The 14,832-nt window shown below is 50.0% G+C and overlaps 1 protein-coding gene across 9 annotated transcripts in view; it reads left to right on the top strand.

The window, feature by feature from the left end:
• Nucleotides 1-14,832, top strand: part of Tacc2 (transforming acidic coiled-coil containing protein 2) — a 191,310-nt gene that overhangs the window by 172,168 nt on the left and 4,310 nt on the right. For 6 of the 9 annotated variants that reach the window (XM_032892446.1, XM_032892449.1, XM_032892450.1 and 3 more), the window contains 6 exons: nt 5,172-5,315; nt 6,549-6,625; nt 7,257-7,300; nt 12,879-13,039; nt 13,239-13,345; nt 13,654-13,774. In XM_032892446.1, the coding sequence (XP_032748337.1) occupies nt 5,172-5,315; nt 6,549-6,625; nt 7,257-7,300; nt 12,879-13,039; nt 13,239-13,345; nt 13,654-13,774 (654 nt within the window). Of the gene's footprint in view, nt 1-5,171; nt 5,316-6,548; nt 6,626-7,256; nt 7,301-9,602; nt 9,612-12,878; nt 13,040-13,238; nt 13,346-13,653; nt 13,775-14,832 lie in introns of all 9 variants that reach the window. The other 3 variants (XM_032892447.1, XM_032892451.1, XM_032892453.1) reach the window with 1 other exon arrangement.

Below are 14,832 nucleotides of genomic sequence, written 5' to 3'. Positions count from 1 at the left end.
TCCTAACGACAGGAGGCGTCCAGACTGGGAACAGTGGCACACAGGGCAGGGATAAAAATGTAAACAGAAACCAGGGGTGTCTTTGTTCTTGTCGCCAAAGCTTAAATTTGAGTTGAATTGCCATGAATGGGGATTTTCAGGAGAGTATTGGGTTCCTCTCCCACTACCACAACCCACCTCACCCAACCCCCACCAGATTTCTTTCTTGAATGTTTGCAGAAGAATGCTAAGATGAAGTGAACTGCCAAAGCTTGACCACTGTACATACGGTGTTTCCTGTCTTGGAGAATATTGGGGTAGAGTTGGGCACGTTCTGACAAGTAGTAGTTCAGGCTTAGTGCAAGGCCTCCTGGGAGGCGGGTGCCCTGTCTCCTAGGAGTTCGCCAGAGTTGCCATTCTATCTGTGGCAGCCTCAGAACATGTGTTCTAGTTTTTATGTAGACAGTAGTGCCACACAGACTCACAGAATATAAGCTATGAGAAAGCCCTAGTCACCTTCTAATGGGCTCAGATGTATGCGCTGAGAGATATTCTGTCCAGAAGGAGCTAGAGCCCTCTTAGGGTGGGAGGAAATTTACTATAGTAGCTTGTGTTGCTCTTGGAAAATACCTGGTAACCGTGGTGGATAGAAAGAAAATAGATGCTCCTGCTATAACCAGCCCGCTCCTGGGGGACCTGTTGACCTCACTGTAGGGAGCCCCCTTGTGGGTTCTCTCCTGTGTCTGTGCTTGGTGCCCCCTCTGTGCCTCAGAACAAGAGGAGGGGTCCAGGTTGCCCTTTCTGTCCTGGGATCTCAGACATGGGTGACATAGACTCACTTAGGAGGAAGGATGGTAATGTTCAGGGTTTGAAGAATCAGCTGTTCCCTAGAGAGCTTCAACGTGGACAGAGCTGGGTCAGCCCCACAGAACGGCAGTGAGCAGCTCTGTGCCCTCCCTCCCAGACTCAGTCAGAAATGGAGCTGGGGCTCTGCTGATGGTCTATGGCTTTCTTCCTTTTTATTTTGTTATTATGCTTTTTAAACGTTATTCTTTGAGAACATCATGTGTGCATACAATGTATTTTGATCATATTCAGCCTCCCAACTCCTGGATTGACCCTTTCCCCTTTCCAGAAGTCACATTCACCACCCTACCCTGTGCTTTATTACTGAAAATACTTTTTTTTTTCATACATTAACTCCCACTCCTGCTCCCTCTGGGCTGTGGCCTTCTTATTCCATATCCCTTGCTTGCTTCTGCTGGTGCTGAGTTCCGTTTGTCCCCCAGGGAGTGAGCCTCAGGACTCGCTCTGAATACACAGTGCAGCAGCCTGCATTCCACACTCAGAGCTCAGAGCTCTGGCCTTCCAAGGTATGGGTAGTAGGGTGTGTTGGCAAATTCTACATGCATGACAAGTTGGTTTTGATCTCTGGACCTGTTGGCCTTTGTTGACAAGGAGGACTCATAATGAAAATGGAAAGATGTGTTCTGGTGACTTAGATTCCTGACTACACAAATAGGAAGCTTCAGGTTGGGAATGGTTCCCACACAGAGGGGAATCCTATGTGTAATTACCTTGAGAGAAGACCTAGCTTAGATGAGCAGGTGCCTAGAGTTGTCCTGAGCTGGAGCAAGAATGGGGTCAGGGACAGCGTGTATTTGTATTCTTGTCAAGTGACACAGCATTGTGTCAGGGACAGTGTGTGTTACTGACAAGAAGCCAGCATCGTTCCTTTGTGCTTCTCGTGATCCTCTACAGCTATAACTCCTTCCCTCCACCATTTGACACTCAGTCCACAATTGAGGCACATCCCTGGAAGCCACAAGGTCAGTCTGAAGAAGAGCGACAGAGGCCTGGTTGGTGGGCCTGTTTGCTCTCTAGCATCGGAATCTGTAGTTGGAGCCTGTATTTTACAGACTGGGAGGCTGAGTCTTGATGGGGACGGGCATAGCTGTTTGATATCTGGTGCTGATGCCTTCCATGGAGTGGGACTGAGGTGTGGGACCAGGTGCCTCATTGTAATTCCTGGATTTGGGGACTGTCTGCTTTGGATGGGTAGCATCTGACCAAGCCCCTTCTCCTGCCTGGATGCTGCCACATGGCCCAGGTAACTCACAGCCTTAGCTTGGTTTTCCTGGTCCCTGGCCTTACCTGTGTGGCCCTCCCTCATGGCTCCCCTAAGCCTCAGATCTGAGTTTGCCTCTGACTGCTCTGGGGACGATGATCTTGCCCTGATCATGACATCCTGCCCCCATCCCCCAAGGCCTAGCGATAAAAAAAGGTCACAAGGAGAAGTAGAGGCCTGAGTGCATTACAGGGCTTCCTACTGTCAAGGCCAGCAGGAGGCACAGGGCTCAAGATTTGGGGGAGACAGTGGCCTGAGGACCCACACAGTTTCCAGCTTGTGAAAAACAGTAGAGGGTTGAAGGTGGCAGCAGAGATCTGTGCCTTTGGAATTGTGCCCATTTTGCAGTATAGTAAGTAAGGTTCTGGTGGCCTCTTGGCCTTCATGAAGCAGAAAGACTAGGATTGTAAGAAAAGAAGCTGGGTTTAAAAATAACTAACCTTAACATATTAGCGAGAGACAAAAACCATTCCTGGCAGAAAGGAAGAGCCAAGGTGTGAATTCTGAAGTTCATTACCATGCAGGCAGCTGTAGGAAGCAGGGGATCGAGGCGGTCCTGGAACCGTTCTCTGAAAATGCCACCAAGTTGATGGATGAAGGCTGTTGTCATGGGGTCTCACTCCTCTGCATCCATTTAGAAATCTCTCTCTATTTTTCCCCATCCCTGTTTTACAAAGGACACTGGGTGGATTAATAATTTCTGATGTGCTCCTTGGTCATATTTAGCTCCTGCCCTGTGCTGAAAAGTTCTTTTTCATTATTAAATTCTTTCTCTCTTGCACTGCAAGGAGCTGCTTTTACTTTGAGGCCGGATTAAATCTCATTTCGAAAGACTTAGACCCAGCCTCTCTTCAGAATTACCAGACCAGAGAGTTTAGCAGCTCCAAAATTCTGTTCATTTTGAAATTTTATTTTTTTTCTCAAATTTTTAAAAATTTATTTTTCCTGTATGGTTGTTTTACCTGCATGCATGTATGTGTGCTATGTGTGTGCCTGGTGTCCACAGAGGCCAGAAGAGGGTGTCAGATCCCCTGGGATTGGAGTGATAAAGTGAGCCAACATCTAGATGCTGGGAATTGAACCTGAGTCCTCTGGAAGAGCAGTCTATGCTCTTAACCACTGAGCCATCTCCTCAGCCACCCTTTAAAGGAGCACATTTAAAGTGAAAAGAAGTTTTCCTTTTTAAGTTCCCTTCCTAACTCTGTGTTTGTGAGCTTTTCTAACTACAACTATTAGATGGTGACTTCCAGGTATAATTATCCTATTACTACCGAGATGTTTTCCCTCAGAGAAGTAGCACTATAAACCATTGCCAAGAGCAAAGGTAAGCCCTCCATGCAGAGCCTCTGCCCTGCCACCTGGAGGTGCTTTTTCTCCTGAGTGATCTGTTAGCCTGTTGCCAGGGGCTGGCAGCTTATGTTCTAGGCAGTTGCCCTAGAAACGGAGACTTCTCCAGGACCAGAAACTGAGAAAGACATTCATGGCATCCCATCATGGCATCCCATCTGATACGGGATTGGAGTCTATGCTCTGGTTGACCAGGTCTGTGTGCTTCTGGCTCTGAAGGGGGTGAGCCCAGGGATTCCGGTGCAGACTTGGGCAGTGGGACTCAGGTGATCTATAGGAACCATTTGAGGGTAGTTAGTGGCCAGTGAGCTGGGAGTAGTCAGGGTCAGTGATTTGGGGATAGGCAGACTCAGTGAGTTGGGATGACGTATAGCTATCACCTGAGGTCTCAAGGGCAGGCAGGGACAATGAGATACAGGTCACAGCAGTTTTCTTCTAGGACAACTAAACCGTTGTGTGCACCTTGCATGTGAACACTAATGGTTCCTAAATGGTCATCTCCAGTCCTATCCATTGCTCTTGGACCTACATTTTCTAAGTGCTTCCCTTCTTTAGGCCCTTAGCACCCGATACTATAGTGAGGTGAGGTAAGGCTGGTTATAAACATTCTGCCCCAGGGCCTTAAGCACCACGTATAACTGTGCTCTTCTCATCAGTTTGTTCTCCTGGTTCTCCAAGGATGGAGCAGTCCCACTCTGCCCATCAGGCCACCCTCACCTCCCACTGCAGCATGGACTTGTGCTTTAACCTGGGTGCAAGCTTCCTTGGCAGCCATGACAGCACCGTGAGGTTAATGCATAGGACTGAGAGTGGTCCACTGGATGTTTGGGTTGCCGTGGAAGTAGGCTGACAAACCTGGCCATGCTAGTTGATGATGCTCCTAACACTGCGTGTCCGCTGTGTTGCAAGTTGCTTAATGTTCTGTGAAATGGAAGAATAGCCACGTTCCCCTGCTTGCCCTCTGTGAGGCTGGTAACTGAACCCTACAGAACACGAGAGCTGCAGACTGTTGTCGATTGGGTTGGGCCAGCTAGCACAGCATTTGATGCAGGCTTTGTCAGGGAGAGTATTGGCGTTAACTCCAGGTTTCCCCCGGCTGTTAAATAACAGACCTAATGCAGCGCACTCTCAGATGCAGACAGAACTGACAAGGTCGGCACAAGAAGGCTTCAGATTCTGTGCAGATCACATCCTTTGAAACAGAGCCCTGTGAACACAACCAAATTTGGCAGTGGTCAGTCAGTTGTACAAAAATGATCTAATCTTCAGCGATCGAAAACTAGGCAGTGTAGACCAGCGTTCGGTATCATTCCCCCGGCAAGACTTTAGTTTGGAAGTGGGGTCGGCACAGTAATGAGTATTCTCTACTTACAGAGCCTCGCTGCCTCAGCGTCTGATAAATGGCTGTGATAAGCAGGCCGCAGACATGCTGGGCCCACAGGGTTCCTAGTTACGAAGGCCGCCGTCTCCTTAGCCCCTTTGTGTGCCTACACATGTGCAGTATGAAAGCTTTCCATCCCCCGACCTGGCATTGCTCTCATCCACGAGTCTTTGCATTTTCTCATAGTTTCAGTGTTCTTTGTTTCAAACCCATGAGGCTGAGCGGTTGAATGTAGTTCTCAAGGCCACGTGTGCAGCCTTAGGCATCACGCCATTAGTAGTAACTGTTCTCTCTCTCTCTCTCTCTCTCTCTCTCTGATGAAAACACTTTCCACAGAGGGAAGCCACTCACCCACCAGATGTCTCCATCTCCAAAACTACCTTGTACTCCCGCATCGGGCCCACCGAGGTGGAGAAACCCCCGGGCCTTCTGTTCCAGCAGCCAGACCTGGACTCCGCACTCCAAGTTGCCAGAGCAGAGGTACGAGACCTGTGGTGTCTGGAAGGGCCACGTTCTTGATACCCAGATAGGATCCGAGCCTGCAGTGTTAATAACTATCTTTACCTGTGAAGCTGGTGTCTTTGGAGACAGACTGTCCTCCAAACACTGCGGGCTAAATGAACGACACCCCATGAGTTCTAATCTGCCTGCTCACCATGCTAACAGGCACGGGCCGACTTTGCTATGCAAAGAGACGCTTTGTCATAGTTGTGTAGGCTGATGTCATTATGCAGGTGAAAGCAGACACAAGACAAAACGAGGCCTGTCATTAGATGAGGTGGGAACAAAGTTATAGAAGGAAAGGGAGGGCAGAAAGGAGAGAGAGGCAACATGGAGGCAGACGTAAATGATCCTCGCCATGCATCTTTATGAAGATACAGGTTGTTATGAATATTTCTTAAGGGATAGATTTCTATAGGTCATAAATCTTATCTAGGGGGCGGTTTATATCTTTATCAATTGGTTGTGAGTTTATTATGTGGATGTATTGTGGATTGAGAATTTAACATATAAATCTGATTGATAAATTTCAGCTTATTGAGTCCTGATTTCCCTGGGTAGTTGGGAGTGAGGGCAGAGTCCGTGGCAGGGAGCTGAGATGGGCCAGCCCCATGCTGGACTTCTAGAGCCCTGACTTTACAGTGTAGCTGGAACCAGAGAGTTCGTGGCTAGTAGAAAGCTGCCGGGAGAGATACTAACTAAAGGTAAATTATGGTTAGTTCCATATGGCCCTCTGGTTCTGTAACGAACTCTAGAGAACAGCCTGGAACTGCTCATGGACTGTCTGGGTCAGAGAGTACTTGGGGGCAGCATGGAACCTCTGAGATAAAAAATACCCTGCACAGGGGTTGGGGATTTAGCTCAGTGGTAGAGCGCTTGCCTAGGAAGCGCAAGGTCCTGGGTTCGGTCCCCAGCTCCAAAAAAAAAAAAAAACCAAAACCAAAAAAAAAAAAAAAATACCCTGCACTGCCATGTGGCCCTACAGGTGCTGGTGCTAGCACAGGATAAAAGGTTACCTTTTTTAATATTTACTGCAACATAGTTGCTCCCCAGGGGGCCTCAGGGGACTCTTGATTTCTCCTTCTTGGGGAAATTCTCTGGATGGAATCCTGAGAAATTTCCATCTTGAGTATGTATATGATGCATCCTGACTTTGGTCAGAACAGAATGAACTCATTTGGGAATCTATCTCTCTTCTCTCCCCGACCCTAGGTCATCGCCAAGGAGAGAGAAGTCTCGGAGTGGAGGGATAAATATGAAGAAAGCCGGCGGGAAGTGGTAGAAATGAGGTCAGTAGGGCACAGCCTTCCCATGCTCAGAAGCACTGCTCCCTGGCTTCCTGGTGGTTCCTGCTGAGGTGCCCCCACCCTTCCACCACAGGAGACTAGCTTGTGTTTTCTGAGGATTTAGAAGACGAGACAAAGAGAATGTTAGGGAACTCCAAGAACAATCAAGAAAGGCTTCCTGGAGAAGAAAACACTTGAATTAGACTTTGAGAAACAGATTCTGGGCGGTAGAAATAGGGGGAGGAAGCAAACACCCAGGACTACACATGGAATGGGAGGACCGGGAGGAAGCTGTCTGTGCACATTGAGCCACCATGTCCACGAGCTAGCTAGAAAGTGCTGAGCTTGTGAGAACAATGAGCTGTGGGTGCTTCGGCCATTAGGGGGAACCTCTGGCCTGTTGATTCACACAGCGGACAGTGAGCTGTCGGATGCTTTGAACAGTGCCAGACTGAGGGCTTTATGCAGGAGAAGGGACCTCCTGATGGACTCAAGGAAGAGCACAGAGGGTGTGAGCCCAACACTGACCAGCTGGATTTGCCCTGTTGCTCACCGGTTACACTGCCCAGCTGCGCAGCAAAGCTTTAACCCCATCCTGTTCCTATAGCTCAGTGTGCCTTTGCCTTTCTTTCAGGAAAATCGTGGCTGAATACGAGAAGACCATCGCACAGATGATCGGTGGGTGTCACGACCTGGAGTGCTCGAGCCCAAACTGTGGGGAGGGGGAAGGAGAACGGGGGTGGGTTGAATGGCAGGGCCCAGAGCCAGTCCTCTGAGAGCAGTGAGTTCCTTGGCAGGGACCAGCGCAGCTGCACTTGTGGCTGTACCCTGAGGATAGCCAGGAGGATGCACTTCACAGTTACCGGGACTCTCCACGGTTCTCAGTTACCCGGCCAGGTGATCCGCCATGTTGGGAAGGAATCTGAGTTTGGCCATTGGGTTGTGTGAGAGCTGTAGATTTTGCTTGCAGGACAGCATAGAATTTAAAACCCCTAAACCCCACTTCAGTTTAGAGTCCATGATTCAATACTCGTACAGCCTTAACACATGGATTGAAGGCCAGGATGGAACCTGTGGCAACTCCCTTCCCAATACCCTTCCTCTTGTGGCTGGCAGACCCTGGTAGCCAAACCCAGCTCTCCCTAAGATGTGACACCTCCATGAGAACACTGCATCCTGACTGCCTTAGCTGACAAACTGCTTAGGCCTGCAAGGAAAGAAGGCCTCATAGTAGCAAAGGACACACAGCGACCAACCTACCTTTCTTCGTTCTTCCTCTCCTCCCTCCCTCTTTCCTTCCTCCTTCCCTCCCTCCCTCTCTTCCTTCTTTCTTCCCTCCTTCCCTCCCTCCTTTCCTCTCTTCTTCCCTCCCTCCTGTTACTATCTATCCCTCCCCATCCTCCCTCTCCATAATGAGAAACAGTCTTGGAAATATTCCAAGACCAGGTTTTTATAGTCTTGGGGAATTGGCCTTCATGTTGATTTATGTCTAGCTATGTTTTTATTTGCTTAGGCTCATGATAATCAGTTTTAAAAATAATTTTTCCCACGTAAGGATTTGTGGGGTAGACATACAAGTTTATGTGCTGAGCCTGGATCTGCACAAACCTAGAGAGCAAGCCTGAAGTCAGTGTTTGGCACTTTGAGTCCCACCTGTCTGTAGCTTACCACAGATAAACAGCTCAGTGGCCTTTGCAGTAGCGGCAGGGCTAATGTTTGAATGGCTGGCCCTCTCAGGGGTGTTAACTGTGGCTTATGTTACTGAGGACTGGTTTACCTCGAGCTCCTGAGGCACATTCAGACACATTGATCCCATGGAAGATGCATCACATCGGAACAAAACGCACGAGCTTATGGATGAGATAAAAACTTCAACACGCTGGGGATTCTAAGAGCCGGCAAAAGAGCTGGAGAGGAGACACGCTTGTCTCGGTGTGGAAAGGGTTGCCTCGTGGTGTCTTGGGATATGACCCTGGCAGATGCTGGTGTGGTGTTGAGGGAGAAAGGCCTGAGGGAAGGCTGCCACAACCCGCTTGTAGCTCACAGCTAGAAGCAAGAGTTCCCCCTGGTAGGCTCTAAGTATGCAGGCCTCTGGCTGACCTCTCAGGGGAGCCTGCCATTACAGTGATACAGAAGGTACTAAATGCTGATTCCTGCTTCTGAGGTAAAGTGCAGCTGATGGCAGTTCGAACATTTTAATCTTGGACAATCAGAGTGGGTATCAGAGGATGGTGCATTTCTTACTCGGGCCCTGAACAGTTTTCTGTGCACAAGAGAACCCCCGGGATGGCTCAATGAGACTACTGCACCATCCCCGGCTGAGCACATCCTCCATTGCTTGGATAGCATCCCTACCTGTGTGTGTAGCTTTGAGCCTTACTCACCAGCCTCTTGTTCATCAGATTTTCCAAAGCTTTTCTAACCAGAAAAATTGCGATGTCAGTTGCTACGGAGGATCACTGGGTGAGGCCACTAGACAGTTCAGGGTCTGCATAGACAACCTGCGACATGACTGGGAAGGCAGGTAGACCCGCACGCCTCGTAGGAAAGTGAGTCTCTTCATGTATGGAAACAAGCCCATGGCCTCATCTGGATTCCACATTTCCATCCCAGTTTCATTCCACCTGTCCAGCAAGGAGAGCCCGGGCCTGAGAGCCTGCAGACCAGAGTGAATGTGGACGTGCTTTGAGGTAGAGCCTGCTTCAGTCGACCCATGCTAGCTCTTCCCTCTGGTGTAGCTTTCAGGTGCTCCACACTTCATCATCCCTTCTCAGCAGCTCCTCTGAAGAAAGTGTGCCTTACTAAAACTCAGTACCTGGCTCCTTGGAAGGAGGATGAGAGGGATCCCCTGTGCTTTCTGCATTCCAAATTGTTGCGATTTTTTTGTTTGTTCGTTTCTGCTTTTCTAACAACTGCCCTGATTCTCTGTTTTGCTTCCGTTTTTCTGTTGCTCCTTGCCCTTTGCTTGCAAAACAAACAGGCAAGCCTGGTAAGTAAACGCTCCCCACCCCCCACTCCATCAGACACCTACCCATTGCAGCCCCTTGCTTGTGTTTTGTTTTTCTGGCTTGGTTATTTTTGCTTTTGTGTACTTGCCGCATTCCCCCTCCAGTTTAATAGTGGTTTGCCTGCAAACGTCAGAAAGCCCCATCAGGGTTTGTGAGTTCAGCGTGTCGTGTCTGGGGGCTGAGGCTGATTTCCTGAATTTAAGAGCCTAGCTTTGTTGGTCACGAGTAAGAAGATTTGTGGAGACTTGCCGCTGCCTGGCTCTCCTGGGAACCGGGCAGTTCTATTTTTAAAAGTGACAGAAAGCTTGGGCTAGGGGACATCTTAGATGCAGGAAATCAGATGGACTCTGTGATAAATGGCTCCTTCAGCCTGTCTGGTGAAATGTATACGTGACCACAGATCAGCCCAGAATGTACATTGTACGGCATGCTGGGAACAAAGGAAATGGCTAAAATTCGGTTAATAACATCTATGGAAACTTGCCAGTGCCCTCTCTTTTGGGAGTGTAGGCGTAGCAGGTAGATTACTTGTATTAAAAAGTTCTCTGTATTTAGAAGGCAGCTCTTAGTGAGTCATTGAAACGCTGTCCCACTGAGTCAGGGGTGATGTTAAGAGCTTCTATGCGCAGTGATGATGTTGATAACAGGTCAGATTCCAGGCTGTCCCTGGGCGCCAAGCACTTTCTATTCATTCTTTCTCTCTCTCTTTTTTTTTTTTAAATCCCTCAAATGCTATGGTCTAGAAGCACTACCATCCTCTGCTTCTGCTGAGCAGACACAGTGAGTTTAGGAACACTGCCCAAGGTCGTACAAGTGTCAGAGTTGAGATTCCAGGCTGGCTTGTCAGATGCCAGAGCCACTGCGCTTGGTGACTTCTGGCAGCTGCTGGGAACACGAAGAACCCTGGGATCGTAGAGGCAGGATGGAGGGACGTTTGGCATCTCCTAGGCCAGTGGTTGTCCAGGCAGGGTCCTGGGTCAGCTCTCCAGGGAGCTTGGTACTTGTATATTCCAGCCCCAGCCTGACCTGCTGAGTTAAAAGGGAGAAGGAACTCTCGTCTGTCTGAGTAGTCCTCCAGCTGGTCCCAATGCGTGCTCACATCTGACCGCTGCCTCGATTGGTACACAAGGCCTTGGGACCACACAATTCCAGGGCTTTCTCACCTGTCTCTGTCAGGCATGGAGTAAAATTCAGGCTGTGATCCCCACCGCTCCACACAACAATAATACACTGAAGTTAAGATACAGCAAGAGGGTGGTCTCTCAGAAAACGGAAGGAAAAACAACCCAAATCAATACCTCTGGCTGTTCCTAGTGGGAACTGTCTGTCATCACGGGAGGCTGGGGAGGGATTTCATTGTGGCTGTGCTTTTTTTTAATCTCTGGGGCTACACCTGGGCTGTGCTGTCCTCTCAGTGCACAAAAGCCTTCGCCGTTCAAACCCTCTTTCACCTTCCGTAAGAAGGGGATAGAAAACCTTGTACAGGCCCTGTGAGCCGCCCTTGTTCATGCATCACACAGACCACATGGCAATACTACTTGTGTGGCGGAGTTTTGTGTGCCCAGAGCAGAGCAGCGAACCAGACCAGCCCTCAGCCAGCCTGGGGAGAGCGGCCAGGTTACTTCTGTCATTGCTTTCCCCAAACACTTGACAGACTCACCCAAAGGGAAGAGTTTGGCGTTTTGCCTGACAGTTTCAGAACAATCCGTCCACCCTAGTGGTGAGGGCATGGGGTTTGTATTTTGACAGGCAGGAAGCAGAGAAAGGGGAGAAGCTAGGGCAAGGTCATCCCCAAAGGGCTTGGCCCCAGTGACCTACTTCTTCTAGCCAACTCCTACCTCCTCCTCTTTGCCACCGCTCAGTTCCACCATCATAATGTGAACATGTTTACAAGGTCATGGTCCTCATGACCTACCTGTCCTGAAGATGCCCTCACAGGCACACCCAACATACACTGTCCTAATCTACACTTTGCTCAGTCTAATCAACCTGACCAGTTTGCCCTCATAGGAGCAGCATGGCAGCAGGAAGCCTGCATCCGAAGCCTGGGATGTGAAGAGTTGGAGAATAGCAGAATCAGAATCCACAAGTAGCCCGGTCATGCGTGTGCGCGAGCTCCCCCCCGCATGTACACATGCTCTTTGACATTTAGAGAGGAAGCGATGGGGGATCAGACATGTAACTTGGGGGTTTCTGAGGGCTCCTGAGTGCTGGGGCAGGGGCTGTCAGGGCTGCACCAAGTGTGTGGGGTGCAGCCTGGATTTTATTCTTAATGAGCGGAGGTCTCTGTGAGCAGAGACTCACCTTGCCGTCTCGGCTGGAAGCTGCCCTTGCCGTCGCTGTTGTTAGAAGTTCCAGATGTGATTTCCCTTGTCGTATCCAGCTCTAAGCCAGTCCTGGGCAATAAATACCCTCCCATGTGAGCTGTGAGTGACAAAGATCTGCTGGGCTGTATACTGTCCCCAGGAGCTCTTGGTCCTGAGGATGGGGGCTAGGAGATGTCATTGAATCCACTGTCACCTGGAGAGGCAAGGGTACCTTGCCTGCCTACTCTATTGGCAACCAGCTCAGAGTGTGGTCCCCGAAGTAAGGGTAGGGCTGTCTTTGTGTCAGAGAGTTTGTCCCGCAGTGCAGAGACATCCGAGTTCAGTGTGGGATGGGAGAGGGTCAGGCATGGCTGAGAGCAGAGCATTAGTACTAGCATTCTAAACTAAGCCCAAAGAACTGCATTGCCTTACTGCAAAACGACGTTTGCGGTTTTCCTGGGGTGTGGTACTTTGTGTAACCAAGAAGTCAGTGTTGTTATGAATAGAATTTCAGGAATGTTTTAGGGATAAAGAAACCTCTTTCTTCTAGTGTCTAGTCTATCTTGATTCCATTTTGGAAAGGTCATCACCCGTCACCTCCAGGGCCCTGGCCACAGCACCCTATAATCTCATCTTCCCAGAAAATACAGTAGTAATTTTTTCTTTCTGACCCAGTCTGGATCTGCTTTGGGAAGGAAACGTAGACCCACAGGGTCTCCAGTGTAGACGTGTAAGGGCTGCATTGATCAGGTTAAAGGTTGACTTCTCCCCCTTAGGATACGTCATGGCCCCAGGTCTGTGAGTGTTGTCCCTTTAGGGAGGGAAGGCTCGTGAGTTCATTGCAAGGAAACCCTTGAGTTGTACTCAAGGCCCAGGCTGGCCCCTGTAGATCTAGTTTGGATCGAATGGGCTCTGTTGTCTCACTCCCGTCTCTTCTGCCAGAGGACGAACAGAGAGAGAAGTCCATCTCCCACCAAACCGTGCAGCAGCTGGTGCTGGAGAAGGAGCAAGCCCTGGCTGACCTGAACTCTGTGGAGAAGTCTCTGGCTGACCTCTTCAGGCGATACGAGAAGATGAAGGAGGTGCTGGAAGGCTTTCGAAAGGTGTGTGTGTGCAGTCCAAGTGCAGGTGGGGGCGGGAGAGGCTGCAGCGGTCCTGGAGGGGAGGGGACGGTGCCAATCACAGAGCAAGAGTTCAGGAAGTCCATCTTGAGCCGTCGTGAGGAGCTAAGGAGTCAGTTGTTTCTTCCGGTTGTTCTTTTGAGCCCCCTCAGTGCTTTTTCTTTTGACCCCGCCATGGCAGAATGAGGAGGTGCTGAAGAAGTGTGCGCAGGAGTACCTGTCCCGCGTGAAGAAAGAGGAGCAGAGGTACCAGGCCCTGAAGGTGCACGCAGAAGAGAAACTGGACAGGTAACTCGCCTCGCCACTCAACTGGCCCAGGAGCTCTGTGGCTCTCTGACGTTGACTTGCAAAGGGCGGCTGATCTTCATGACTTAGGCTAAGGTAGCACTCAGCCACCACCCAGTGAGAGAAGTGAAAGATTGTATTATAATGTCGGGGCATCCAGAGCCCTTCCATATCACCGCAGGGGTGGGGTTCTTAGGGTTCCTCTGACCCGGCTCTAGTTAGTGGGGCTGCATCCAGACCCGGGTCCCAGTTCAGAGATGGGAAGAGGGAGGTATCCCTACAGCCATGTACCATGTTCCTTGTTCCAACAGAGCCAATGCAGAGATTGCCCAGGTTCGAGGCAAGGCCCAGCAGGAGCAGGCGGCCTACCAGGCTAGCCTGAGGAAGGAGCAGCTTCGAGTGGATGCCCTAGAAAGAACGCTGGAGCAGAAGGTGAGAGGGTGAGGGTTGGGCACGCACGGCTGTGAGGCTTCTGGCTGAATGGTAATGGAGGCTGGTAGGCAGGAAGGGGTCTCTGGAGCGAGGCCAGGGCAGCTTCTGTATAAGCTCATGCCTGGTGGCTGTACCCACGTTAGATCCAGTTTGGGGTTTCTGTTTTTATTCTTGATTTTTCCTTTCTGCTTATCCTGGAGTAGCAGCCTGCACAGCGATTTTCCATTTCTCATTCCTCCACATCATCACTTGGCAGATACTTGTTAAACACTACTAATATGCCAGACATTGCTCTCAGACCTTTTCAGCTCTCATTCTTGCTGGAGAGTGGGTGGGGAGCCACACCAGTCCCCTGACAGACGAAGGGCAGTGGCAGAGCGGGCACAGTCAGTGTAGGACCAGTGGGCAAAGCGCCTGAGTTCCCTCAGTCTCTGTTCAGGTTTCCTGATTTCCAGGGTGGCACTTACCATACTATATGCACAGTGTCCCCGGATGTCCCAGTGAAGACCTCTGTCATCCTAGAAACACTCCAGTTCCATGTGGTCCAAAGAAGGCAGGGTGGCCTGAGTACCAGTGCCCTGGTGGGTGCTGACTCCCTCTGCTAGGTGCTGTCAGAGAAAGGCTGGCCATGAAGCAGGTCGGCCGCTCGCACACTCCACCAACCGTGTGGCCCTGGTGAGCTTGCCCTCCATCTCCTTTCCTTGGTCCCCTTAGGCCCTGAAACAACTTTAGATAAAGAGAATTTCCCTGAGGTCAAGTGTGATACTAACCCCACCCCACTTCCAAAAACAACCCTGGAAAAAATCATATTTAGCCCTGTTCTCTGAGGATCAGCAAAGGTAACGGCTGCTGATCAGTTGGCCCCAAGAACTGTTTTAGAAGGAAAAGGTCTAACCAGTGCCATGTGCCAGCTGCTGTAGGTGTGAGTGAATCCTGGCCTCTGCTGGTTGTTCTAAGCAGTCGCCATAGAGACAAGACACACAGCTGCAAAGCCAAGCATTTGTTCATTCATTGATAATTACTGAGTACCCTTATGGGTGCTGTTGGGTCTATGTATA

The sequence above is a fragment of the Rattus rattus genome, chromosome 2 (genome assembly GCF_011064425.1).
Source record: "Rattus rattus isolate New Zealand chromosome 2, Rrattus_CSIRO_v1, whole genome shotgun sequence".
Taxonomy (NCBI): Eukaryota; Metazoa; Chordata; class Mammalia; order Rodentia; family Muridae; genus Rattus; species Rattus rattus.
This window is presented reverse-complemented; position numbering and strand designations above follow the sequence as displayed.